The sequence below is a fragment of the Aspergillus eucalypticola genome (assembly GCF_003184535.1).
Source record: "Aspergillus eucalypticola CBS 122712 chromosome Unknown BO83scaffold_35, whole genome shotgun sequence".
In the NCBI taxonomy this organism is placed as follows: Eukaryota; Fungi; Ascomycota; class Eurotiomycetes; order Eurotiales; family Aspergillaceae; genus Aspergillus; species Aspergillus eucalypticola.
The window spans coordinates 156,700-180,817 of record NW_020290309.1 but is presented as its reverse complement, the minus strand read 5'-3'; the positions used below and the strand labels follow the sequence as shown (position 1 = coordinate 180,817).

The 24,118-nt window shown below is 50.6% G+C and overlaps 10 protein-coding genes across 10 annotated transcripts; 5 read left to right on the top strand and 5 right to left on the bottom strand.

Annotated features, from left to right (window-relative positions):
- Window positions 1-573: 573 nt before the first annotated feature.
- Window positions 574-1,350, top strand: BO83DRAFT_382494 (thioredoxin family protein). Its single transcript, XM_025532236.1, has 3 exons — window positions 574-601; window positions 706-810; window positions 926-1,350. The coding sequence occupies exons 1-3, from the start codon at window positions 585-587 to the stop codon at window positions 1,116-1,118; spliced, it is 315 nt and encodes a 104-aa protein (XP_025383305.1). The 5' UTR covers window positions 574-584; the 3' UTR covers window positions 1,119-1,350.
- A 17-nt stretch (window positions 1,351-1,367) lies between these two features.
- Window positions 1,368-2,933, bottom strand: BO83DRAFT_403008 (Zn(II)2Cys6 transcription factor; the record flags this gene model as incomplete). The annotated part of the gene is made up of 2 exons (XM_025533585.1): window positions 1,368-2,787; window positions 2,845-2,933. The coding sequence occupies 2 exons, from the start codon at window positions 2,931-2,933 to the stop codon at window positions 1,368-1,370; spliced, it is 1,509 nt and encodes a 502-aa protein (XP_025383304.1).
- A 1,505-nt stretch (window positions 2,934-4,438) lies between these two features.
- BO83DRAFT_323668 (uncharacterized protein) lies at window positions 4,439-5,380 on the bottom strand (the record flags this gene model as incomplete). Its single annotated transcript, XM_025527948.1, has 1 exon — window positions 4,439-5,380. One exon carries the CDS (start codon window positions 5,378-5,380, stop codon window positions 4,439-4,441), a length of 942 nt encoding a protein of 313 aa, XP_025383303.1.
- A 465-nt stretch (window positions 5,381-5,845) lies between these two features.
- Window positions 5,846-6,910, bottom strand: BO83DRAFT_393190 (high affinity zinc ion transporter; the record flags this gene model as incomplete). Its single annotated transcript, XM_025532969.1, has 1 exon — window positions 5,846-6,910. One exon carries the CDS (start codon window positions 6,908-6,910, stop codon window positions 5,846-5,848), a length of 1,065 nt encoding a protein of 354 aa, XP_025383302.1.
- Window positions 6,911-8,544: 1,634 nt separating this feature from the next.
- On the top strand, window positions 8,545-10,689 carry BO83DRAFT_411815 (putative pectin lyase F). The gene is made up of 3 exons (XM_025534347.1): window positions 8,545-9,613; window positions 9,670-9,754; window positions 9,813-10,689. The coding sequence occupies exons 1-3, from the start codon at window positions 8,992-8,994 to the stop codon at window positions 10,531-10,533; spliced, it is 1,428 nt and encodes a 475-aa protein (XP_025383301.1). The 5' UTR covers window positions 8,545-8,991; the 3' UTR covers window positions 10,534-10,689.
- A 968-nt stretch (window positions 10,690-11,657) lies between these two features.
- On the top strand, window positions 11,658-15,332 carry BO83DRAFT_370500 (DNA-directed DNA polymerase delta POL3). Its single transcript, XM_025529902.1, has 3 exons — window positions 11,658-12,195; window positions 12,250-14,435; window positions 14,485-15,332. Exons 1-3 carry the CDS (start codon window positions 11,800-11,802, stop codon window positions 15,221-15,223), a joined length of 3,321 nt encoding a protein of 1,106 aa, XP_025383300.1. The 5' UTR covers window positions 11,658-11,799; the 3' UTR covers window positions 15,224-15,332.
- A 671-nt stretch (window positions 15,333-16,003) lies between these two features.
- BO83DRAFT_382488 (uncharacterized protein) lies at window positions 16,004-17,336 on the top strand. Its single transcript, XM_025532235.1, has one exon. The coding sequence runs from the start codon at window positions 16,097-16,099 to the stop codon at window positions 17,141-17,143; it is 1,047 nt and encodes a 348-aa protein (XP_025383299.1). The 5' UTR covers window positions 16,004-16,096; the 3' UTR covers window positions 17,144-17,336.
- Window positions 17,337-17,487: 151 nt separating this feature from the next.
- On the bottom strand, window positions 17,488-18,060 carry BO83DRAFT_323680 (uncharacterized protein; the record flags this gene model as incomplete). Its single annotated transcript, XM_025527949.1, has 1 exon — window positions 17,488-18,060. The coding sequence occupies one exon, from the start codon at window positions 18,058-18,060 to the stop codon at window positions 17,488-17,490; it is 573 nt and encodes a 190-aa protein (XP_025383298.1).
- A 795-nt stretch (window positions 18,061-18,855) lies between these two features.
- Window positions 18,856-21,313, top strand: BO83DRAFT_411812 (putative amino acid permease). The gene is made up of 3 exons (XM_025534346.1): window positions 18,856-20,503; window positions 20,557-20,897; window positions 20,953-21,313. The coding sequence occupies exons 1-3, from the start codon at window positions 19,297-19,299 to the stop codon at window positions 21,067-21,069; spliced, it is 1,665 nt and encodes a 554-aa protein (XP_025383297.1). The 5' UTR covers window positions 18,856-19,296; the 3' UTR covers window positions 21,070-21,313.
- Window positions 21,104-22,799, bottom strand: BO83DRAFT_382486 (homocysteine S-methyltransferase family protein). Its single transcript, XM_025532234.1, has 2 exons — window positions 21,433-22,799; window positions 21,104-21,365 (listed from the first exon to the last, which is right to left on the bottom strand). The coding sequence occupies exons 1-2, from the start codon at window positions 22,357-22,359 to the stop codon at window positions 21,225-21,227; spliced, it is 1,068 nt and encodes a 355-aa protein (XP_025383296.1). The 5' UTR covers window positions 22,360-22,799; the 3' UTR covers window positions 21,104-21,224.
- Between the last annotated feature and the right edge of the window lie 1,319 nt (window positions 22,800-24,118).

The following is a 24,118-nucleotide window of genomic DNA, read 5'->3' as shown; positions in this document are numbered from 1 at the left end:
TTCGCCCCAAATAGTATAGCATCCACACATCGTTGGGGATGACAGCAAGGGTTCCTCTCCTTCAGTCAACCAATTGGCTGGAGCTCGTGTGTCAAAGTAGAGTCCTGTTAAATGAAATCTGCACGATCTCCGAAAAAAGGGCGATCGGGATCATGCCAATGAGATGATGAATCCCAGTGCGTGATAGATCATGATCCATTTCCATTTACCAATGCGACTCCGGTTTCGCCACTAAATGGGGACGTCAGCGTGGTCCCAGGATCGAGATTGCGTCCTCAAACCTCGCACAAACTGTTTGCCTGTTACACAATCGCATCTCATAATGACGCCGGTAAATTGCCGCACCGGTCAGCTGAATCTTCAGCTTTCTTTTCTTCTTGATCACACAGGATATTAGTGGCATGTGGGTGGCGATGAAGTCCTTAAGCCTCCGACTTAAATAGGGCCACTTCCCCCACCCCTCTCGTAAACCAGACACACCAGAATACCCATCAAAACTGCACCTACTACACTCTTCTATCCTAGCCAAATCAATTGATCAATCTAGGAAGCCTTAGCATCAACTAGAAGAAAAGATGGCTGAAATGGACCAGCTCAACAGGTGAGCACACGTCCCATCCACCTCGGAAATCCAACCCGAGAGAAGAAATAGATCGCAGGACGGAGAACAACCAATAAACACAAGATCTCTAACACTTCATCCAGCAAGGAAGAAATCAACAGTGTCATCGCCAAAAACCAGTCATTTGTCTTGATGTTTACAGCTATTTGGAGTGATGTCGGCAGATTAACGAAGAGCAACTTCGAGAGGTATGAACATTGCTTGGATTGGCTTAACTTTCCTTTTGCAGTCTTGAATGAGGCATTATATCGTCTTGTTTGATACATAATTTGGTGATTGCTTGGTAATGACTGAGTATCATAGGATCAGCGCCAAATACCCTTCCGTGTACATGGCCTGGGTCAGCACCGATGATCATCCCGAGCTGGCCGAGGAATGGGGGTTCACTGCTATTCCGGCTACCGTTGCCTATAAGAATGGCGACAAGGTGGACTACTTCATTGGGCCTCAGTACTTGGATGAGCAGGTTGAGAACTTTATCAAGAAGACGCTCTAAGACAGCAGAAGGTTTCTTTTCCGCGGTGTGATTCGTTATCTAGGTAGTACCGCGGATGCCATGCGGATTTGATCTGCTGTATACCCGTAACCAACCCACGTATTGGACAGCATGCTTTCATTTTGTAGATACGCCTGCTAGACTATACTACCATGACCTATATACTGTGTTTTAAGAACATAAGTTCATCATGAAGATCCGCTAGATACTAAGTGAAAATTGTGGCATCACCCGACCACTTTGGTAATCTCACAACCGTCGAGTCTCCTTCAGTCGCAGCTCTACATCACGTATAGCCGACCACTGCGTCCCATTCTGCGTGCTCCTAATTATTTTCCAAAAGCTTACGTCGGGATCTTGATCCATCGAAGACACGCGCTCCGCAAGATCATCCTGCTGCCTCTTGTGCAACTCCAATTTGATCGCCTCCACCGCTATTCCAGCCCCAGCGTTGGAATTCATCATGCCCTCATAATGCGGCAACCTGCGCAAGGCCTCAACGGCTCGAAGGCGGATGCCAAGGTCTGGACATTTCGATGCCACAGCGAATAGCCCAAAGCTCAGTCCGTAATCCAGTGTGATAGTGGGGCGGCAGGACAACTTGTCCATGAATTTTTCGTATCCTAATAATAGATTGCTGTATTCCAGGGTGAGCAATCTGTGGTCATACACGTCAAGCAGGCACGTTTTCAGTACGATTATCTTCCCAACCAGTTGGAGCCGCACGATATCCGCCCCTATTTGCTCTTTCGCGTTAAGAGTGGCATATTTTCGTTGGTAAAACACTTCAAACCGCTCTGCAAGGTGCTTCACCGAGGATAGCAGCCTCATCCGTTTGGTCCATAGGGGTTTGTAATTCGCTAGTATCTCTCTCTGTGGAAGTCTCCAAACCGTGGCAATGAACGGGACCACGCTATACATGACTCGCTGAAAGCATTGTCGCGCTACTTTCAGATTATCAAATTCTTCTAACAATCCAATATCACGTTCATCCTCCTCCTCGCTTTGAAAGCATGATTTTGATTCAAAGTCTCCGACATGTGACGACTGGGAATTCAAGACGCGGAGTGTTTCTGAAAGACAACGATCAACAGGTATCCCAAGGCGTAGCGACTCCTCGAGAATTCGTGTGCCACTACGTAGGTGTACAAAGGCTCTGGCGAATTCTCCCAACAGCAGCTCCGCCATGACGAAAAGAAGGCAGCACACCAGCACGACCTCGCGCAGCTGTGGGTCGAGAGAGGCCCGGCGCTTTTGCAAATGTGCGAAAGATCGGACCGCCTGCTCAAGTGCAAATCGGTGTTTTGGATTCTGCAAATCCTCCCCAGCTAGTCGCATGCCTCTTTCCTCAGCATCTTGGTGGATTGCGCTCACCATGTTGACAGCATGGCATACCGCTGGATCCGAATGACACATCTGCAGGACCAGCTTCTGCCAGAGCCAGGAGTCAAAAAAGCCAACAAGGTCGGGGACAAGGCGGTATTGGAAGTACGAAAACCCCCGTTTTTCATCGGATGTCATGATCCCTTCAGCACCTGTCCCTAGGGCTGGGAGACATAATGCCCGCTTAATGGGGAATCGGTGCAGATCGTATCCGTCGCAGGCTCGGCCCGTAGAAGTACAATTTCTACACGACCCCGGTGCCTCGTCGCATTTTATGTGCCGTACCCTAAGCTGAAGGTCAGACCGTGGATTACCCATGGAGCGACACCACAATACTACTAACCGGCAGGTTCGACAACCCGTTTTAGATCTCTTCCCAGTATTTCTGCGTCGCTGTCTGCTTTTAGTTCGCACAATCAGCTCTCCAGGCATTGTGAACGAACTAGTCGGACGGCCGTAAATCGTGCAAAGTTATGACGTGGCATAAATATGAGAACGGAGCGATCACGCCAGTACGAGAAAAGACGCGACTAGTAGCGTCTGGCTAGGATAATGGGCCAATCATGGCACCGTGTCAGAGGCGCAAGTTCCGGCCCCCAACAACCCCTGCCATCGCGTTCCGGAGCCTCACTGAAGGAGGCGCCAAGTTGTAAAGCGTCGTTGTTATAGTTGAGTGTCACTCGGAGTGTATGGATTATATGTCTAAGTCATTTGAAATCAACCCGCATTGAGGTTAATAAACATGGACGCCAGACCCACGGGCCATCGGCGAAAGCACGCTGCATTTGTGGAGATGCGCTGTCGAAATCTCATAGAAATCTGATTTTATCGCTATTGAATCAATATCAGGTTCAATACTAAAGCTGTGTTAGAGGGGTTGATACGAATGATAAGCTATTCAGAGCTACCCAGGCTGGGCTATGAACAAACTCAGGCGACAACATGTTACATAATACAACACAATGACCAGCGAGTGACAGCTCGATAAATGAGTGATTGTTCGAACTACTGATGATGTCAATGGTTACTTTTGCCCCGCAACGATGGAAAGGATCGAGGGATAGAGAGAGAAGTTAGAAAGAAACACCATCAAGATCACCTGACCGGGCTGGACCTAGATATAAAGCACAATACTCAGGACACACTGCTTAAACAAGCATGCAGATCAAACAGCCACCGTGCCTTATGTATGTTTAATTGGTTTCAAATCAGTGCCACATGATCAAACTGAATCATGCACCACGGCAAGTTTCTTATCTCATTCCTAACTCGTCCTGATTACCAAATCGCGTAATCCGGAAGCTCCATGTGCGGGGTAGCGCTTGTAAGCACTAGTAGTACAGGATGTCTACCCCATGGCAGGTGCGATATACCTGGTATACTATAGGGTGGTCTCGTTAACGGTCATGCAGCTGAGAAATCAATTAGATTGTTTCACGTGCACGGTTGCACAGTCAAAGTAAGTATCCAAGCCCCACCATTGCTGGCCCAGAGAACCAGAAAATCCGGTTCAGGGACACTGCGCGGAGGAGGATTTACCCAGCCAGGCAAAGTGTGGCAGACCAGATTAAACCACTGGACGTTTAACCATGGCACCGTCAAAAATAGAACAAGACATCCAATGATCGAAGAAGTGGCTGAGGGGGTTGCTGGAAAATTCTTTGGAGAGACATCTCAAAGACCCCTTTGATAGATGATGAAGTAAGGGATGGGATTGCTCGAGCGTGACCAAGACGGTACTGTGGTAATTGCAATACACAAGGCAACACCATTTGGCGGTCTCGGATTGGCCGCCCAGCTCAGCCCTACGGAGGAAATCCACCCACCCCGGGGGAGGCAAGCGACCCAATCAGGGACCCGTCTCCAGACGACTCTATTTATGACCTGCACAATTATTGCGTCTCCTCCCTGCGCCCCAAATGTTGGGCCGAGTGCAACTAGTTCACAGCATGCCACCACCACGTCATTACCCGAAATAGCCACCGCTCCCCAAGAGTGAAAGGCAGCGCCAGCGGTCGGTGAAATGCCCAGCCCAACCCCTCCCGCAATTGTAGTTCCACCACCCGTCTCCAATCCACATGATGTGCAAAATGAAGCGGAAAGTGATGCTGGCTGATTGACTTGATGGTGCAGTCCATGTTTGGGTGCTCTTGAAGGTCTACCTGCGGCTGTAGAAGAGCTGGATGGTCACCCTCCAGGTCTAATTCCATCTTCAGGGATCCCGTGCTCTTGAACTGCCGTACCTGCACCGCCAGATCATGAGTTCGATGGTGAGAATCTCCTGAACTCTTATCATGAACAATCGTAAGATCAATGAGAGGATGTCCTGAGCTTTCGATAAGGTGATGGTGGGTGGGATGCGGTGCCAGGTTAACTTGAAATTGGCCCTCAACGATCAGGTTTGGCGACGAGGGTTTCTGGTGCACAAGCACTTTAGTAAACCGTAAGGGAAGGTCGATCAAAGCCAAAGAATGAATCACTACTTTCTGCGGAGTTGTTCCGTTCTCAGTAATGGCCCGTCGCGCCAACCCGTTGTTCACGTAGCGCACAATATGGTCGCAAATCTGAGTTTGGTACATGTGCCAGAATCGTTGTAGAACACCATTTACCCATTCCACAGTCTCCCCACGGGAAAGGATTTTATGTGCGTGGTATCGCTTGCATTCATCACGAAGGATTCGCTGAACTCGGGTCAGATTAACCACCGCATAAGTCCGACACACTGCCAGGACGAAGAATAACCAGGTCAAACCCAAGTCGAGACGGCCAACGATCCAAGATATGAGGCAAACGAAGACGATAATGCGGGAGTCGTCGTAGGTTTGTTGCAAAAGTTCGACCAGGTCGAAGGGCTCCGGTGTCAGCTTCGGCTTACCCATAGCGGCAAGGAGCAGAGAGCACGGTTTTAGTGGTGGAGTTAGAGTGGAAGTATCGTTCGAAGTTGTATTGTTCAGGGTCGAGTAAATAATGGGGCTAAGCAGGGGTTCTCCATGGTCAGCCCAACTAGCATGATGAAATGGTGTAGATGAAGAGCGGTGATGATGACGGAGAGGACTGGGGCCTTTATATTGACCGCACAGGGCTGCTGCCTCTGTTCATGCAGGCAAAGCCACCGCTGACTACGGAGAGGATTGTTTCGATTTGGGGGCCTATCGCAAAAAGTGATGCGGGTAATGCAAAAACCGATCGTGGGTGGAACAGTGTAACAAAGTCATACTAATATTACGTAGTAATTTATGTTCGAACTGAACACTCCTGGTTTCCCCCTCTCTTCCCCCCCCCCCCAACAACCACAACCATCAAGTAGTATTTGCTACCTTACCTCTTCTACTCTCCCTTCCCTCTCATGCCCACTTGCCAATAAATGCCATGATACCGGCTCCCAGCAATACGCAGAAGATCATTCCCAGCAGATGCGACCGCCGCTTAGTCCGGTCGGGGTCGAACAGGAAATCCCGAGCCAACAATTCCACTAATCCGCTGTAGATCAGGATTCCGGCTGAGACAGCATCCAATACTCCTTGGACAATGTTCGCTGTTTTGGATCCCGAGTTATACGTCGTTCGCAACCCGATTCCGATGGCAATCGAAATGGGCGTGGTGAAGCCGTACGCCATGCAGAGAACCCACGGTAGCCACCAATGCCGGCCAAAGCGCAGGGCAGACATCCGGGCGCCGATCCCAAGGCCCTCAAACGCTTGATGGAAGACCAGCACGGGGTATAGAGTGGTGAATTCATCACCAGTCACGCCTAAGTTCAGTCCGATTATAACCGAATGGAAGATAATGCCAAACTCCAGAATAAGAAAGGCAGCGATATCTTTGCGGAATGAGCGCTCGGATTCGATGGAGCAAATGTCATTTTGAACCCCAGGCTGCTTAGATCCCCCGGCATCGTCGTTGACTGTACTCTCGTCGTCGCTCTGGATCAAGTTTGCTTGGGTCAGGAATCGGTCGGTCGCGTCGTGCTCTTTTTCCACGCCATAGACGCGTTCGACGTATACCTCGGAGGCAAGGTCCATCAGAAATACCACCATAACAGATGCGAGGACAATGGCAGGACACCATGAATACTCCGCCCATTGTTTTGATACGCCCACGCAGGTTGTGCTGCCGATACTTTCATACGCTGGATCCAAGAGGTGGATGAATGCGGTGGCGACAATAACACCCGTACCGAAGTATCGAGCGAAGAGGTAGACCGGGTAGGGGATGTTCCAACGTGGAATTCTCTTGCATACCACTGGGAAAAGTGTAGATGCTGTTGATGTTATAAGGATCACAAATATCGCGGATATACGTGCCCCTAGATGCCCGTTGTAGTCATTTTCGGACAACTGCAAGTAGCAGTAGATGTCCTCCACGCTGGCAGTGTCTAAGTTCACATTTGTTGGATCGAACGAAGACATGGTGCTTGCAATACATATTGCCTTTCACCTCATGCGTGGAAGCCTTGTCATTATGTCTTATATGGATGACAGAGTACCTTGGGGGATTGTCATAGTATCTTGGCCTGGCCACAGGGTCCCTAGGCCTGCACTACGTTCTGACGCCTGTGACAGACCCTTGCATGTGGTACACCTTACCCTCCAGGTTGGGACTGACGCCAGTAAGTCCTTTAAGCTTTGCAGCCTTTTGCTCTGAAGCCTTTGATACGCTGGCCTGATACGCTTGCTCAGCATATGCGAATGACTCAAGACCAGTTACCACTGCAGCTACCTTGTGAGACCACGGAAAGACAACAACAATAGAAATCGGCCAGACAGAGTGCTAAATAGTTAGCATTTACCTCATGGTGCTATAACCATCCGAGATAGTCGCAATAGTGCTATTGCGTGCTGAGGGAGAATCGCACACACATGATGTTGGGAAGCCAGCGACGCCATTAGTAGGTTTGATCTCAGGACTCTTCGAGTATCTACGACATCAAAGAATTTGCTCTGAACTTTACCCATAATCTTCCCGCTTCGGATCCGGCTCAATTGAGTAATTGCTGTGTCGTCGAGCGAATTATTCTGTCGTCCGGCCATATCAATAAGCTACATCCCTTCTGTCCCGCGCTCACACCGTTTGGCGATTTGCGAAGCGCTACATTCGCTGCCGGGCCAGTGTTACCGGATGCAGTGCTGCCATGGTGCATCCACCTTTTCCTGTAATTTTCCGCCAATGATGAAGAACATAACAAGGCATCCAATTATTGACTGCAAGTCTAGCAATGACGGACAATTGCGACTCATACATGCGTCACCAAATAGGTTGCTTGATCATCAAGGTGTTGCTTTCCTCGGCATAGTGTTCGCGTTCACATAAACTGGGCCTTGCTTATTGGCTTCCTGCCTCTTTCTGACGAGCAGCTCTTGGAGTCAAATTGGTCCCATCCCCACTACATCAAGCAGCGGCGGCAAATGTGTTGGGTGAGACACGGCTCAGTAATCTGGAGCACCAAATACCCTCTCGCCAATGCCATTGCACAGATGATACCACAACCTATGCCCTCGCGCCATCAAATTCCACGACTTAATTTGAAGTGCGGGTTGGATATGAAGACTGGTCGGAGACCAATGGGTATTCTTCTCGGTGGAGCAGAGCTTAATATCACTTTCGACCGACAAGCTTATTTCGCCCCTTAGAGCCGGTTGTGACATCTGGTTCCAGAAGCCGGTTTGTTTAGCAGGATGGTCTGATTGATCACCACGATTCAGGCACTGTCTCCTTTGAGTAGGGCCCAGAATCGGAATGTGGATATTGTACTCGTCATCCCGCGTTGTTTAATCTGGCCGATGCAGAAGAAACGGGGCGCGCTTTGCTCCCCGCAGCACGCGGCACATTGACAATATAAAGTCATATATTATGGCGCATTGAGCCAGTAGTAATCTGGATAAGCTTGAATAGGAGTTCATGACGATCCGCTGGGGTCAATTAAGTGTGGGGCTTGAGGCCTGGCACAGTGGATCCTCTCATCCTGACAATCACTAGGTTATCTTCCCACTGCCACCGAATGTGCCAATCATGATTCCCTCGGGGAAGGATTGAATTGAGGATCGTCAGCGTTTCAGACGAGCTGGAGACTGTGCGCGGGTCATAGAGTCCCGGGTGAGCTTTAACAGTCTTGACTCACGGGACAAGGGCTCAAACCGTTGCGCGATCGGCGGGCGGGAGACAAGCATCCAGATAGATGACTCTGGATTTGTCCCGTCCCGAGAGTTTCACCATGCGATCCATGATCAATCTGCGACACACTCCGCCATGATTGACATGGCTGTTTCCATGTTCGCGCCAACTTGCCGTGCACACATGGCAGCCAAGCCCAAACCCTCTATGGCAGGTTCGTCGAGCCTCCAACTATTAAACTACCTCTCGACTCAGCTTTGATCCAGCTTTCATCACCAAACTAATTCGCAAATTCACATTCTTTACATTCGTTTTCTTAGAACTGCTGGTTCAGTCATTCCTTTCATATTCACAACCTCGATTTCTGAGGCTCGTTGCAATGACTCTCCTTCGTCATCTCCTGACGGCCACTGCCTTGCTTGGAGCTTCAGTCCAGGCAGCGCAGGGTGTCACTGGCTCCCCCTTCGGTTTCGCTAGCGGCACGACTGGTGGTGGTGATGCCACTCCTGCTGCGCCTAGTGACATCAGCCAGCTGAAGACCTGGTTGTCCGACAGCACCCCCCGCGTCATCCTTATCGACAAGGAGTTCAACTTCCTCGACAGCGAGGGCAAGTGCACCAACTGCGAGTGCTGCAAGCCCGCCTCGAACACCTGCGGCAGCTCTGGCCAGAATGCCGTCAAGCAAAATGGCTCCGACTGGTGCGGTAGCTACCCGACCCTGACCTGCACGTACGACAACGCCGCTATTGAGGGCCTGGAAGTCGCCTCCAACAAGTCCATTGTTGGCGTGGGCAGCTCTGGTGTCTTGCGTGGAAAGGGTCTGCGCCTGGTGAACGGTGTCAGCAACATCATCATCCAGAACATCCACATCACCGAGCTCAACCCCAAGTTCATCTGGGGTGGTGACGCTATCACCCTCGACGGCACCAACAACGTCTGGATTGACCACGTCAAGATCAACCTCATTGGTCGTCAGATGTTCGTTGCCGGATACGAAGCCAGTAGGTTTCCCACAATCAGATGCACATTATTTGGATTCAAGACTGACAGTGTGCAGGTCACAGCGTGACTATCTCGAACAGCGAATTTGATGGTGAGACCAGCTGGTCTGCAACTTGCGACGGCCACCACTACTGGACTGTGTAAGTCATATCTTCCCAAGCGCTCTTCCATTATTGCAGCTTTCTAAACATTATCTAGTCTCGGATACGGCGACAACGATAAGATCACCTTCGCCAACAACTACATCCACCACACTTCGGGCCGTTCCCCCAAGCTCGAGTTCAACAGCTTCTGGCACGCGTACAACAACTACTGGTTCAACAACACCGGCCATGCCTTTGATGTTGGCAAGAACACCCGTGCTCTGATCGAGGGTAATGTGATGGTCCACGTCGACACTCCTCTCTTGGCCGACAGCGACCCCGGCGCCGTTTTCGCTGTGAACTCTAGCGATGTCTCCACTTGCACCAGCACCCTCGGACGCACCTGCGTCCCCAACACCTTGATTAGCTCGGGTACTCTCTCCGCCAGTAACAGCTCTGTGATCAGCAGCTGGCCCTCTGGTGAGTCCGACGTCACCGTCATGGCTGCTAGCAAGGTTGCTTCCTACGTCAAGGCCAACGCCGGTATTGGCAAGCTTAGCAACGGATCTGGCTCCTCCAGCACCGTCGGCGCGGCTGCCACCTCCGCTGTCGCCAAGCGTGCCGATCCTGCCGGTGCGCCCTATGTTCCGGCCTACTCTGAGGCTGGCCCCGGCGCCTCTGCCGTCCCCAGCCAGCCCTCCTGGTCTTGGAGAACGGTCATTAACGGCCCTGCACCCACTGGAGCTCCCTCTGATGCCCCCGCTCCCGAGGGTCTTGGTGCTCCTGTCCAGGCTTCGAACAAGCACCACCACAAGAGACACGGCCGTGGCTACTAGAGGGATCGATGACTTCGCTTTTGAGCTGACAGCTCAGAATCAAGTGAGCTGCAATAATTCCCGTTCTCAGCACAAATAACCCAACGGTCTGTGAAGCGGTAAATCTTGTGTACATTTCAATCATTCTTCTTCTTTGTACATTGATCAAGCTCTAGCCAGAAATACCTTAGCTAGTGTCTTATTTAGATTATTTAGTCAATAAATCAATGCTTCTAGGTTGGGAATAACTCACTCTCGAACTTCGTCGAAAGCAACATAATCTGCATAATCTGGTTACCCTGTTAGAGATGCAGTGAGGATGTTGTGAGCTGGTTGTCAATGGTCAATGCATTCTTTCGTATCCATCATCACCTGCAGGAATGAGGGTACTTTCCTATAAGGAACTTTTTGCAATGTAGATTTCTGTTGAAGGTCCATGTCTGGCAGTGTTATGGCTGACGAGGCCCTTCGACCGGCATTATCAATGGCACTGTTACCAGCAGTCCTACTTAAGGAGTGCTTTGGATGGTATAACTATTTACTATTTTCTCATCTGAGCTAGCAGTTACTGAATACTACTAGTTGTAGCAATACCAATGGTCAATACTAGTAGTACTATATGTTTTCACCAGTGGAATTATGAAGTACTAGTTGCTTGGGTGAAGCAATATATATACATTTTCAACACCATCAGCAAGTGGTACTTACTCACGTTATGGGTAGTCTCTGCCTATTCTCCCACTGCATATAGAATATGTTCTATATTCAATTCTACTACCAGCATACTAGTCCTGTTCAAACCATGGCACATCTTCATTAGAGTATATAGATTACTTCGCAACTGTCTACGTTGATCTGCATGACGTCATGTCCTCTACTGAGTAACACAAAGGGAGGGGGCAAAAAAGTCCGCTAGTTGGAGCAGAGAATGGCCGGAACAACAGAGAGAACTTTAGGAATTGATTCTCGGATCACCATTCGCTAGCTGATTATTCCAGAAAAAAATAACAAATGGTGTACAAGGGATAGTCTGCCCGCAGTCTGGACCTCGATGCGCGGCAGCCAATCACGTGAGGCACTCAACGCGTGAAGGCGTCACGTCCGGCGCGAACGAGACACGAACTTGCAGCAACTCCGGGGGAGCGCAGTTTCCCGCGACAGCCATCATTCTTCGAGAGGATACCCCCCCAATTTGTCCAAACTACTTCATTTTGTGTATACATCCCCACACCCTAATTTCTTGGAGAAAAGAAAACACGTCCGCTTAGTTTTCTATGACCCTTCATCATGCCTGAAGCCGTCGCCATGCCCCAGAAGCGGGTTCTGGGCGATGCATCAAATAACCCTCGCGGTGTCGCAACAGATCCCAGTGCGCTCAAGAAGCGCAGGATAGAGAATGGCCCGGCCGCTGCTAGGAAGCCCCCGACAACAAATGGCCAGCGCCGAGTTCCGGGCTCCAGCCAACCCCAGAAGAGTCAGTTCGAGGCGGAAGTTCTGGAGAAGCTGACCCAGGATATCAACGGGCTGAAGGACAGCAATTCGGAGAAGGACCAGCAATGGGAACGACCGCCACTGGGTGAATTTGACCCGTCTACGGAGAATATATGTTTCCAACAGATCGATGCTGAAGAGGGGACAATCATGGGCGGCAAGACTGCCGTTCGACTGTTTGGTGTGACTGAGGTAGGCTCTGCGTACTCCCTTGACGACCGATCATGCTCTAACGTCCGTGTCTAGGCCGGCCAATCGGTCCTCCTCCACGTTACCGGATTCCAACATTATCTCTACATCGCTGCGCCCGTGAACTTCACCAAGGACGACTGCGAGCCCTACCGAGCTTTCCTGGAGAGCAGAGTCGGACAGTTTCAACCTACGATTCAGTCAGTACAAATAACGATGCGAGAAAACATCTACGGGTTTCAAGGCAACCAGAAAAGCTATTACCTCAAGATCACAGTTACGGATCCCAAATTCATCAGCAAAGTCCGCTCCGCGTTAGAACAGGGCGGTGCCCAAAGCTTGAACTACAAAGGGCTCTGGAACAACTCTGATGGCGGGATCCTCACATTCGACAGCATCCAATACCTCCTCCGGTTCATGATCGACACGGATATCTCAGGCATGTCTTGGGTTGAAGCAAAGGCTGGGAAGTACCGCTTATTCCAACAACATGAGAAGGTGTCGAATTGTCAGATTGAGGCCAGTGTCGACTACCGAGACCTTATCTCCCATCCACCCAACGGCGAGTGGGCTAAGATGGCCCCGCTGCGCATTTTGTCGTTCGATATTGAGTGTGCTGGACGAAAGGGTATCTTCCCTGAACCGAACCACGACCCAGTCATTCAGATCGCCAATGTCGTGACGCGTTACGGAGAGTCTAAACCGTTTATTCGTAATGTGTTTGTTTTGGACACATGCAGTTTGATTGTTAACACTCAAATCCTGGAATTCAAGGACGAGGCGAAGATGCTCATGGCCTGGCGCGAGTTCGTGCAAAAGGTGGACCCGGATGTCATCATCGGCTACAACATTGCCAACTTCGATTTTCCGTATCTGTTGGATCGCGCCAAGCATCTGAAATGCACTGGCTTCCCCTACTGGACCAGACTGAACGGTGTGCAGTCGCAAAGCAAGGAAACCAACTTTTCCAGCAAGCAGATGGGTAACCGTGACACGAAGTCAACGAACACTAATGGTCGAATCCAACTCGACATGCTTCAGTTGGTACAGCGAGACTATCACCTGCGAAGTTATACCCTGAACTCGGTGTCTTATGAGTTCTTGGGCGAACAGAAGGAGGATGTCCATCACACAATGATCACTGAGCTATATAACGGAACTCCCGATTCTCGACGGCGTTTAGCTGTCTACTGCTTGAAGGATGCATATTTACCGCAGAGACTGATGGACAAGTTGATGTGCTTGGTCAACTACACCGAAATGGCAAGAGTGACGGGTGTGCCCTTCAACTTTTTGCTGTCACGCGGTCAGCAAGTTAAGTTCATCAGTCAGCTGTTCCGCAAGGCTTTGGAGCAGCAGCTTGTCATCCCAAATACGAAGTCCAACGACGAACAAGACTACGAAGGTGCTACTGTTATCGAGCCTGTCAGGGGCTACTACGGTGTGCCTATCGCAACCCTCGATTTCGCGTCCCTATACCCGTCCATCATCCAGGCCCATAATCTCTGCTACACAACGCTGTTGAATAAGAATAGCGTTGAAAGGCTGAAGCTTGTAAAGGATGAAGACTACATCGTGACCCCTAATGGCGACATGTTCTGTACCGCCAAAGTTCGCAAAGGCCTGTTGTCACAGATTCTGGAAGAACTGCTATCTGCGCGTAAACGTGCCAAGAAAGAGCTGGCCACTGAGACTGATCCGTTCAAGAAAGCTGTCTTGAACGGACGACAGCTCGCTCTGAAGATTAGCGCAAACAGTGTGTACGGTCTCACAGGTGCCACTGTCGGAAAGCTGCCCTGCTTGCCTATCGCGAGTAGTACAACCAGTTATGGACGACAGATGATCGAAAAGACGAAACAGGAGGTGGAAGCCCGGTACACCATCGCGAATGGTTATTCTCATGATGCCAAGGTCATCTATGGTGATACTGATTCGGTCATGGTCAAATTTGGCGTTGACAACTTGGAGGAAGCTATGAAGCTTGGACAAGAGGCGTCCGAATACGTCTCGTCCAAGTTCCTGAAGCCGATCAAACTGGAGTTCGAAAAGGTCTATTTCCCATATCTTCTGATCAACAAGAAGCGGTACGCCGGACTATACTGGACGAACCCCAACAAATACGACAAGATGGATACGAAGGGTATTGAAACAGTCCGTCGCGACAACTGCCTGCTGGTTCAGAATGTTATCGAGACGGTCCTACAAAAGATTCTGGTTGAGCGGGATATTGATGGGGCACAAGAGTAAGACCACTTGCGAAAGCCCCTTTGCTTGTTGCTAACTGAATTGCAGCTACGTGAAGGACACCATTTCCGACCTTCTGCAAAATAAGATTGATATGTCGAAGCTCGTGATCACCAAGGCCTTGTCCAAGGATGCGTATACGGCCAAGCAGGCACACGTGGAACTTGCAGAGCGCATGAGGAAGCGTGACGCGGGTTCAGCACCCACGCTCGGCGACCGTGTGGCATATGTCATAATTAAGGGTGCCGGAGGGTCCAAGAACTACGAAAGGTCCGAGGATCCGATCTACGTCCTTGAGAACAACATCCCCATCGACACGAAATACTACCTCGACAATCAACTGGCCAACCCGCTCGGCCGTATTTTCGAACCCATTCTCGGAGAAAAGAAAGCCAGCCAGCTCCTCACCGGCGAACATACCCGTGCCATTTCCGTGGCCGCGCCAACCATGGGCGGACTGATGAAGTTCGCCAAGAAGACGCAAACCTGCCTGGGATGCAAGAAACCCTTATCCGGCAAGGAAGAAGCAGAGGGAGCCGTGTGCGCTTACTGCCGTCCCCGCCTCGGCGAGCTCTACACCAAGTCGTTGACCAAAGTATCAGACCTTGAAGTCCGGTTCGGACGACTCTGGACTCAATGCCAGCGGTGTCAAGGCAGTTTGCACTGTGAAGTCATCTGCTCGTCCAGGGATTGTCCTATTTTCTATATGCGCATGAAGGCAAAGAAAGATGTGGAGGACGCACAAAAAGAACTGTCTCGATTTGATAATGATGCGGGTGCATGGTAATGATACAGTGAATTCTTGGGTATGAAATAGCAGCTTGTATGACTAGCCTTGGTTTTACAGATAACGGCGTATTGGGAGAGAGCACGGGGTTCATATATTATGATTGAATAATACAACACATTTGTATGCATTGATGAACGTGTATCACACTTGTCTTTATCCATGAAACGAAACGTATCATCTACCTGCCCTAACGAGCGAGATCAAGGACCCCTACCAGGCAGTGCAAAGCGGTGCTATAAGGCTGGAAGAAATTACAACCAATTAGCTAAGCAGGTGTGTACCCCATGGTACTGTGGCTGGCTGAACTTCTCCACGAACAAAGAATACCTGAATCCTGACCATGAGCTAGGACCAGGGGAATTGATGGAATGGATGTAACGCTGCCAACACATTGATACTATCTCCAATGGTTTCGGGAGGAGGCTAACCGGATCCCCTCTTATCCAGCGGGTACTTAGACAGCTGAGAGTGGGGACTAGCACGGCCGAGTTTCTTTGTTGAATGACTGTTGGGTTCTGTACCCTGTCAGACGGTAATGACCGTTCGGGGGTTGTTAGTGCTTACGGACAAATCTTGATTGGACGTATCGGTTATACGCAGTTAGTGGGGGATAATTAGTCTGGATATGGCCGAGCTAGTATGCTTCGCTACTATATTACTGCATTAGTGGTCTTGGGGGCGAAAAGGGGACCGACAGGGACAGGGAGGCTCCCTAAGTCTGGGATGCGTGCGGCTCCAGGCTATGTATGTCCTTGCGGAGGGATTGTAAGAAAGTATATAAGCCTCAATGAGACCCAGTCTGGAGTGCATGACACCATCAAGTCTGTAAATCATTAATTGAGCTCCAATCAATACTTGCTTCCCCTCACAATGACTATGACTGCCACTACACCCCCCCGTCGGGTTTTCCTCATTAGCGTGCCACGCTCAGCATCTCATCTCCTTCTGAAAATCGTGGACATCCACAACCAGCCCAAGTTCCTGACCAACGAACAAGGAGGCTACTTCTTCTTCCCGGCCTTCGCGCCCGCCATCCACGGTGGGTACGCCGACAAGCCACTGAACGAGTGGACAGACGCCCAAAAAGAAGAAATCAAGGCATCATTCCATGGCTGCGTCTCGAGTCTGGAGGACTACTCGGAACGGGCACAAAATGCGGACAAAGCCATGTTCATCAAAGAACACGCATACTGGTTCATGAACCCGGCAGTGATGTACGAACTGATGACCGGAAAACAAGACCCCGAACTGTTCAAGACGTTCCAGCTGCGCTTATCCGAGAGCAGCTACGGCCCAAACAGCTTCTCGTCCTCGAACAAGACCGTCCTGCCGGATGAATACCTCCGCAGCTGGCAAGTGGCGTTTATCATCCGACACCCGGCATTAGCATGGGCGTCTATGTATCGCGCCATGACCAAGATCAAGAATTTTGGAGGCATGGGCGATAAGGAGTTCATGGGGGTGTGGAAGACGAATACGACGCTGCGGTGGACCCGTATGGTGTATGATTGGTGTTTGGAACAACAGGGTGCTCAGCCTGTGTTGATCGATGCGGATGATGTTACTCATAATCCCGCTGCTGTGAAGCGGTTCTGTGAGCTCACGGGGTTGGATCCTGAGAAGATGCAGTATGAGTGGAGGGAGGAGAAAGTCAAGGGGACGGGTCCGGGGATGCATGATACGGAAAATGAGCACTATGAAATGCAGATCAAGATTAATTGTGTTATGCGCTCGACGGTTGATGCGTCGTCGGGGATTGTTAAGGATAAGACGCCCTCGGGGCCTATTGATGTTGTCGTGGAGGTGGAGAAGTGGAAGGCTGAGTTTGGGGATGAGGCGGCGCAGCTGTTGCACGAGGCGGTTTTGGAGTCCTTGCCGGATTATGAGTATCTTAAGGAGCGGAGGATTGTTGTGTAGATTTAGTCTGTATGAATGATGAATCATTGTTGGGGTCTTATTCTCTTGTTTTTCTGTCCTACAGTGTTACTTCCTTCCATCCTCTCAACCATGGCACATTAACAAGTTTTAAGATCTTTAGTCTCACTAGCAGGAGGGCGGCAGTTCAACGTACGAATGCAAAATCGTTCAGTAACACTGGGGTTACTACTGGGGTTACTTTTCCGGGAACAAAAATTAGCTAGTTAAGCGTCATCATAAAATCTACTACTAAAGGAATCTTCCGTGTACCAGAAGTATTAATTTAGTCTCATCCGTTAGAGCCCTTCGTCACTACTATGCTACTAGGCAAATTAATATGCATTTCAAGAAGCATCCCTCATGATAACGTCCCCATCAGCATCATGTGTACGAACGTTGCTATCCTGTCGGCCTCTGATAGATTTCCGAAAGTTGATAGAATTGGGCCGAGTCGCTCTTCTCTGGCCGAATGGTTTATAAGGGGGACGGGTCGAGACGGAAGTGTCACAACCTTTGTCAAAGTGGCAGTCTCCGATCTGACTCGTCTGGACATGGCCCTCCTGTACTTGAACCGAAGACCCAAAGGTGACGGCCCAGGAACTCACAATATTACTATCGATGGATTGCTGGTGCTGATTCTGCTGCCCGGAGGTCGTCGACGCGCCTTGGACTGCCCCGTTTCCCGAGGACCGTTGCAACGCGTTAGACAGGCTTATGTCCCTGGCGAGATTGTTGACGTGATGCGGATCCTGACTCTGGCGTTGCTGGTTTCTCAAGATAGTTGGCACAAAGATGTCCTTGTCGCTGTCGCTGGAGATATCAGGTTCGGTGTCACCTCTGTTTACCGACGTTTCTGCGTCTTTCTGACTGCTCAGCCAACCAGCGCCAGCCACAAAGGAGTTTGAGGAGCCTGTCATGACGTTTTCAGAGACTATTCTGCAACTACGTCGGGTTAGCGAGAGTCAGAGGGTTCGAGGTCTCAATCACCTTGATATCACCACCACATCATCTTGAGTGGAGCAAATACGCTAGAGCAAGTCTCGGGGTTAGGCCTTGTGAGTAGTTCTACAGGGTAGCTCTATGAGCGCCAAACAGGATAGGACGCTTGGTGAGTATGCAAAGCATATCGCATTCACTGCTGTTACTTCACTGAAATCCCTTCAGGATTGAACTACTGTGGCTCTAGCCTGCCATATTCCGGCAAGTGGAGCGGATTCTAATTGCCATCTTATACTCTCTCGCAAGGACGTGTAATCAAAGCCATGTCGGAATTATCCACTGGCTGGTCTCGCAGTTTCCACGCTAGAGGTGAGTCGTTGCCTTAGTGGTTTACTAGCCATCGATGGTAGATCACTCGATATTCGGGGCTCGGAATCTTTCTCCACTCGCTAAATTTTGCGTCATGAATAAGGTTAGATGGCATGCCGTCCAACCCACCACTTATCTTGGAAAGTCGACGGTCTTGAGATTGGCCTGATATGACACAAAGCTGCATCTATTTATCGTCACCAAAGGAGGGGAGGACGGTTGTGACAGTCATGTATATGACTAAGCTAAATTATGCGGAGCCTAACTAGGCCTGAAACAGACCAGACGAGGGCTACTCAGTCCCGCAAACGGTGGCATCACGTGTCCACACAGATCCGGACTGGGGTTCTTCCCGTCTTTCCAGAAAAACTTTGAACGATCGACAAAGTCAATTGTCGGTTCGCCACGCAGGGGACATTGAGTCGGGGAAGTTTACCGCTCAGAACTTCACAGTTCAATATGTCTTTCACTTCCCCAGGACAGCCAAGACATGTCTGCCAGAGCCCCAGATGCCCAGGAATTGCCTCCCTCAAGTTCTGCGGAGGCGCTGCCAGTATCACAGCATTCTGTGACTAATTGCCATCGCCAACTGCGACTCAATCAAGTGGGGTTCGTTGCCGCGTGTCCAACCAAAGAATTGCCTCGAGACGGGTGGAGAAGCACGAACAAGTGGTGCGAACGTGGTTCCCGATGTCGCGATGCAGGTACCCAGCGGCGAATAAAACATTTTTCTCCGCGCGTGGCCGAGTGTGGCGAGCTGTCGTTGTCGCCTACAAGAACCTCTGGGGTGAACCTCTTTTCTCGGTGTGTCATTACTCCTACACCTCTGCATCTTACCCGCCAAGATGCACCAGTCCACCACTGTCACCATGGAGGACGAGAAAATCCGCCAGTACGGATACGGTGGTCCTCAGGTGGTCAACTACGACGATGAAGCTCCCCCGCTCAAGGGTGAGCTGGAGCTCAACGTCGGTGGCCGTGGTGCTACCCAACGGCGGCTGAAAAACTACCAGGTCAGCATGATCGGGTTCTGTGGTGGCATCGGAACCGGTCTGTTCGTGGGAACAGGTTCTGCATATGCAAACGCAGGTCCCGCTGGCTTGCTGCTGGCCTACATCGTCATTGGATTTGTGCTGTGGTGTGTGATGCAGAGTATCGCGGAATTGGCTACCTTGCTGCCCACAGCGGGATCGTTCCCTCACTGGGCCACTCGTTTCATCGATCCGGCTGTCGGCTTCTCCCTCGCTATCACATACGGTTATTGTTATACAATCGCGATTGCTTCAGAAGTATCCGCTTCTGCGGTCATTGTTAGTTATTGGACAGACATAACACCAGCGGTGGTCATCACGGTCGGGCTGGTGCTGATTTTGGCGATCAACTTGATGAGCGTACGCTTTTATGGTGAAAGTGAGGTCATCGCAGGCGCTATCAAGGTCTTGTGCTTTGTCGGATTGGTTTTTGTCGCTATCGTCATCACCTCTGGTGGCGGTCCCAATCACCAAACCATCGGATTCCGCTACTGGCACAACCCAGGAGCCTGGACGAACTACAACGGCATCACTGGCCCGACCGGACACTTCCTCGGATTCTTGTCTGCCTTTGTCAACGCGTCCTTCAGTTTCGTTGGTGTTGAAACAGTCGTCATCACTGCCGCTGAATCGGTCGACCCGCACTACTCCATCCCCAAAGCTGCCCGTCGCGTGACATACCGTATTGCATTCTTCTACATCCTCGGTGCGCTCCTCATCGGACTCATCGTCAGCCCTACAAACAAAGACTTGGTCTCTGGTTCCGGCAATGCCAACAGCTCTCCTTGGGTCATTGCCATCAAGCAAGCCGGAATTAGCGCTCTGCCGTCTATAGTCAACGCCTGTATTCTTATATCGGCTTGGTCTGCAGGCAATTCCTATTGCTGGGTAGGATCGCGCATGATCGTGGCCATGACGACCGACCGCCAGTTGCCGCAGGTGTTTGGCCGGGTTAACAAGATGGGCGTGCCATACGTTGCTGTCTTCACCTCCTGGCTTTTTGGCCCGTTGGCGTACCTGAGTAAGTAATCCTGGTTCTAATTGTGTCGGACTCCAATCTAACGGTTGCTATAGGTCTTGGCTCCGGCGGTCCGGCGCAAGCTTTCGACTGGCTTCTCAATCTGAGCACCATTGCTGGACTAATCGCGTGGGCGACACTGTCCTTCTGTTACATTCGCTTCTATTCCGCCATGAAAGCGCAGGGCGTCAGTCGGGACACTTTGCCCTGGAAGTCGCCCTTCCAGCCATACACGGCGTGGGTGGGTTTCATTGGCTCAACGATCATCACCCTGGTGGCGGGTTTCCCCGTGTTCCTCAAGGGTAACTGGTCCACTTCGGACTTTTTCGCCTCGTATGTGGGAATTCCTATCTTTATCGTGCCGATTATCCTCTGGAAGGTTATCAACCGCACGAAGGTAAGCAGCCCCGTCTTCATCTGGTGTCGAGTGGTGTAGCTAACTGGTGGTGCAGTTTCAGCGCAGCTCCAACATCGACCTCTGGTCCGGTCGGCTGCAGGAGGGCGAGATAGTTATTCGAGAGGGCGGGCCCAAGACCCGTGTGAGACGCTTCGTGGACTGGTTCTTCTAAGTGTGGACTGGTTCCAAATTCAACTTTTTCTGTGCATTTGTGCATCTTTCGGCGGAGATACCCATTATGTTTTTCATGCAATTTCAACAATTTGCAAGCCGTCACAAAAGTGTGTTAGACTTTTTCTATATACATATTACTATACACGTTTTAATTTACTCCGGGCGGAGCTGTTCGCGAAGCCTCTTGATATCATTGAACGAAGCCTTGCAGCAACCGCCAACGAGGATCGAGCTGAACTGGCCAGTGGCGGCCGCGTCATTGACCACCTGTGACAATTGCACCTCCCAGGGTCGCTGTCATAATCCCTGCAGTCAGCACATACCATCCATAATCATAACCATAATTCAAAGATTCACTTACCGAATCATCCGCACCACTCTTATCCTGCACCTTCTCCCACGTCTGCGTAGCAGTATTATAAACCTCTCCCTGCGTACCATCAGGATACAGGACCAACGCCGGCCTCTCCTCAATCCTTCCTTCCCTCAGCAACCTCTCCACCGCATCCCCAAACAACCCAACCAACCTGGGCAACTTATGAAGCTTCGTACAATTAATGCCAATCCCCCACGGCGTCGCACCCCCCTCAACGGGCAGCAGCATCGCCTCGACTACCTCATCAACAGTACTCCCATCAGGCAAGGTATCCTTATCCTCGACCGGGAAAACACACGCCACCCAAAACGGCACCCCCTCACAAAACCCCTTTGAAGACCCCACAGCCCTCCTCACAGCCCTCACCTCATCAATCCTCGGCACCGTCTCCATCGCAATATACTTGACCCTCTCCCGCAACCCCTTCCCCTCCATGGCTGCCTCATCATCAAAAAGTCCCAACCGATCCGTATGCCACCTCCACAACTTCTCCTCATCATCATGCTCCCCATCATACTTCCCACTATACTCCTGTCCCGGGATCATGCACGCGCCATAGGGGCCCAGACTCAGCGCCACAGAAGCAGACGTATCCTGCACCGCTTGTCCGGCGACGTCGAGCGCGGTGCGCAGGTAGGGGGCGATACTGGCGCGGGGGATTCCCGACGGGTGCGAGGGGGTTTGGGTGCGCTGGAAACCCTCCGGCGAGACTTGGTAGGTAGCGGTGAGAAGGACGTCGACGGCGGCGGCGGCGGTGAAGTCGCGTTGGCAGGAGAGGAGGGTTTTAGGGTCGGAGATCATTAGGTGGGAGGACCAGAGCGGGGTGGTGTCGCTGCTGAAGGTGATATTGTAGTGGTCTTGGAGGGAGGTGCCGAGACCACCGTCGAGGATTAGGATGGGTGTTTTTGCCATCTTGTAGGTGGTGTTGATTGATTGATTGATTGATTGGTGATGGAGATGGAGTGTGTGAGCATGAGGGAGGAGTAGAAAATATTTCTTCAGTTTTGGGTGGTATTGCGACAATGGAATGGAGTGGGCTTTGGCTGCCCCGCAATGTGGGGTTGTTTGCGTAGGTTGCAATTTGCGATCGGGTTGCGATGGATTTATCGGAGTATCATCATTATTTACATGATTGTTGCTGTGCGAAGATACTTTGCAATATAGTCAAAGTGTAATATTCAATGTCTAAGGATACTGGTGTTGTGGGTTTGGTTGGAATTGTGCATGGATTTCTTCATGGGGGCTGAGATCACGGGACGTCATTGACTGTCTATCAAACATTCCAGCCAAGCCATTCCGCTCTGTTCTAGAAGCTCAGTCGCACTTTTGACAGGCGGGTTCACTGTCTTCTTATGCCCCGGGCGAAAGTGACAACCCTTTGACTTTCTATTTTTCATTTTCTTTTCTAGAGGCGTCCTCGGTGTTCTGATGCTAATAATGTCTCAGACCATCACATCCCTCCTTGGTTAGACGGTCGCGACCATCCACCATCCACAACCGTCACAATGAAAACACCAATACTCTCTCAGTTGACCGCATAGTCTAGGCAGCTATCCTCTACTCTTCAAGACATTGCATCGACAAGAAAAGATCTCCATAATAGAACCCTGCACACTGCCGATCCATAAACTATGATGTGAGCGGTGTGCCATGACTGTGACAGGCACCAGCATCACCACAGCTAAGCCATCATTCTATTTATGCACTCCAAGTTAATGAAGCGCAGTACTCCGTGAATACCTCGGCAAACCCACGAGTGGATAACAAGAAAGGAACTTACAGGCAAGATACCCACGCAGGATGATCATCCGAGGCTTATTGCTTGCACCAATCAAGCTGTCACCAGTGGAAATTGATTGATTGATAGGCAGAGCCGTTTCTCATACGCTAGATAGGGAATAGAATAGAATACTGTTCGTAATTCTATGTTAGGTTACTGTACAACATGAGGATGACATCCATGTCAAATCTGCGACCGTCCCTGTCTGGATTGTGGCTTTGATCAACAGTCCCTCCGCCGTCATGTCGCACCCTGATACACAGCCCCAGCCACAATGTTCCACCTAGAGTGATCTATTAGATTAGATGCATGGGATGGACACATATCCCACGGAGCTAATAACAAGCCACTTTGACGACTAGCACTGTCACGGCGGCTAACTCCTCCCTGGAGGATACCACTCACAGGTTTGACCAGGAACAGTCAACCAATGACAACAAATGGAAAAGCGAAACTCCCTCTCACAATATACGTACATAGTATAGAGTAGACCCTGCAGAGTTTTACAATGATAGACAGAAGACAGACAATACTCGCAGTCCGATGCAAGGGACCATGGAAAACAATCGGTCGGCCCAACGGTCTACAAAAACCAGACCTTGCTCCATACTGTCAGTGAGTAACTGCCGCAGTATCTTTATCCCGGGCCAATCTGACTCGGTAATAGTGTCCGGTAGGGTAGGTAACCAGGGAATAATGGAAATCGGTACGCAGCAAAAAAACGAGAATGAGGTTGCCTAAGACCATTTAGGCGATAGTGCTAAGAATAGATCAGCATTGGCACAGCCCCATTGGCCCAGCATCCAAGCAAAGCTTAGGTAAAGCTTGGAGAAACTGCACTGTTGTATTGTAATGTATGTGTAATGGGGATGGGGATTGTCCTTCGTATTC

Bases quoted from the DNA above. Each gene is read 5' to 3' on its own strand.
- BO83DRAFT_382486 (XM_025532234.1), bottom strand. From the start codon at position 22,359: ATGGCAAAAACACCCATCCTAATCCTCGACGGTGGTCTCGGCACCTCC. The intron at 21,366-21,432 runs GTAAGTGAATCT...GGATTATGACAG, and splicing joins AGAGTGGTGCGGATGATTCG to CGACCCTGGGAGGTGCAATT.
- BO83DRAFT_411812 (XM_025534346.1), top strand. From the start codon at position 19,297: ATGCACCAGTCCACCACTGTCACCATGGAGGACGAGAAAATCCGCCAG. The intron at 20,504-20,556 runs GTAAGTAATCCT...CGGTTGCTATAG, and splicing joins TGGCCCGTTGGCGTACCTGA to GTCTTGGCTCCGGCGGTCCG. The intron at 20,898-20,952 runs GTAAGCAGCCCC...CTGGTGGTGCAG, and splicing joins AGGTTATCAACCGCACGAAG to TTTCAGCGCAGCTCCAACAT.
- BO83DRAFT_370500 (XM_025529902.1), top strand. From the start codon at position 11,800: ATGCCTGAAGCCGTCGCCATGCCCCAGAAGCGGGTTCTGGGCGATGCA. The intron at 12,196-12,249 runs GTAGGCTCTGCG...GTCCGTGTCTAG, and splicing joins GACTGTTTGGTGTGACTGAG to GCCGGCCAATCGGTCCTCCT. The intron at 14,436-14,484 runs GTAAGACCACTT...ACTGAATTGCAG, and splicing joins GATATTGATGGGGCACAAGA to CTACGTGAAGGACACCATTT.
- BO83DRAFT_411815 (XM_025534347.1), top strand. From the start codon at position 8,992: ATGACTCTCCTTCGTCATCTCCTGACGGCCACTGCCTTGCTTGGAGCT. The intron at 9,614-9,669 runs GTAGGTTTCCCA...GACAGTGTGCAG, and splicing joins CGTTGCCGGATACGAAGCCA to GTCACAGCGTGACTATCTCG. The intron at 9,755-9,812 runs GTAAGTCATATC...AACATTATCTAG, and splicing joins GGCCACCACTACTGGACTGT to TCTCGGATACGGCGACAACG.
- BO83DRAFT_382494 (XM_025532236.1), top strand. The intron at 811-925 runs GTATGAACATTG...TGAGTATCATAG, and splicing joins ACGAAGAGCAACTTCGAGAG to GATCAGCGCCAAATACCCTT.
- BO83DRAFT_382488 (XM_025532235.1), top strand. From the start codon at position 16,097: ATGACTATGACTGCCACTACACCCCCCCGTCGGGTTTTCCTCATTAGC.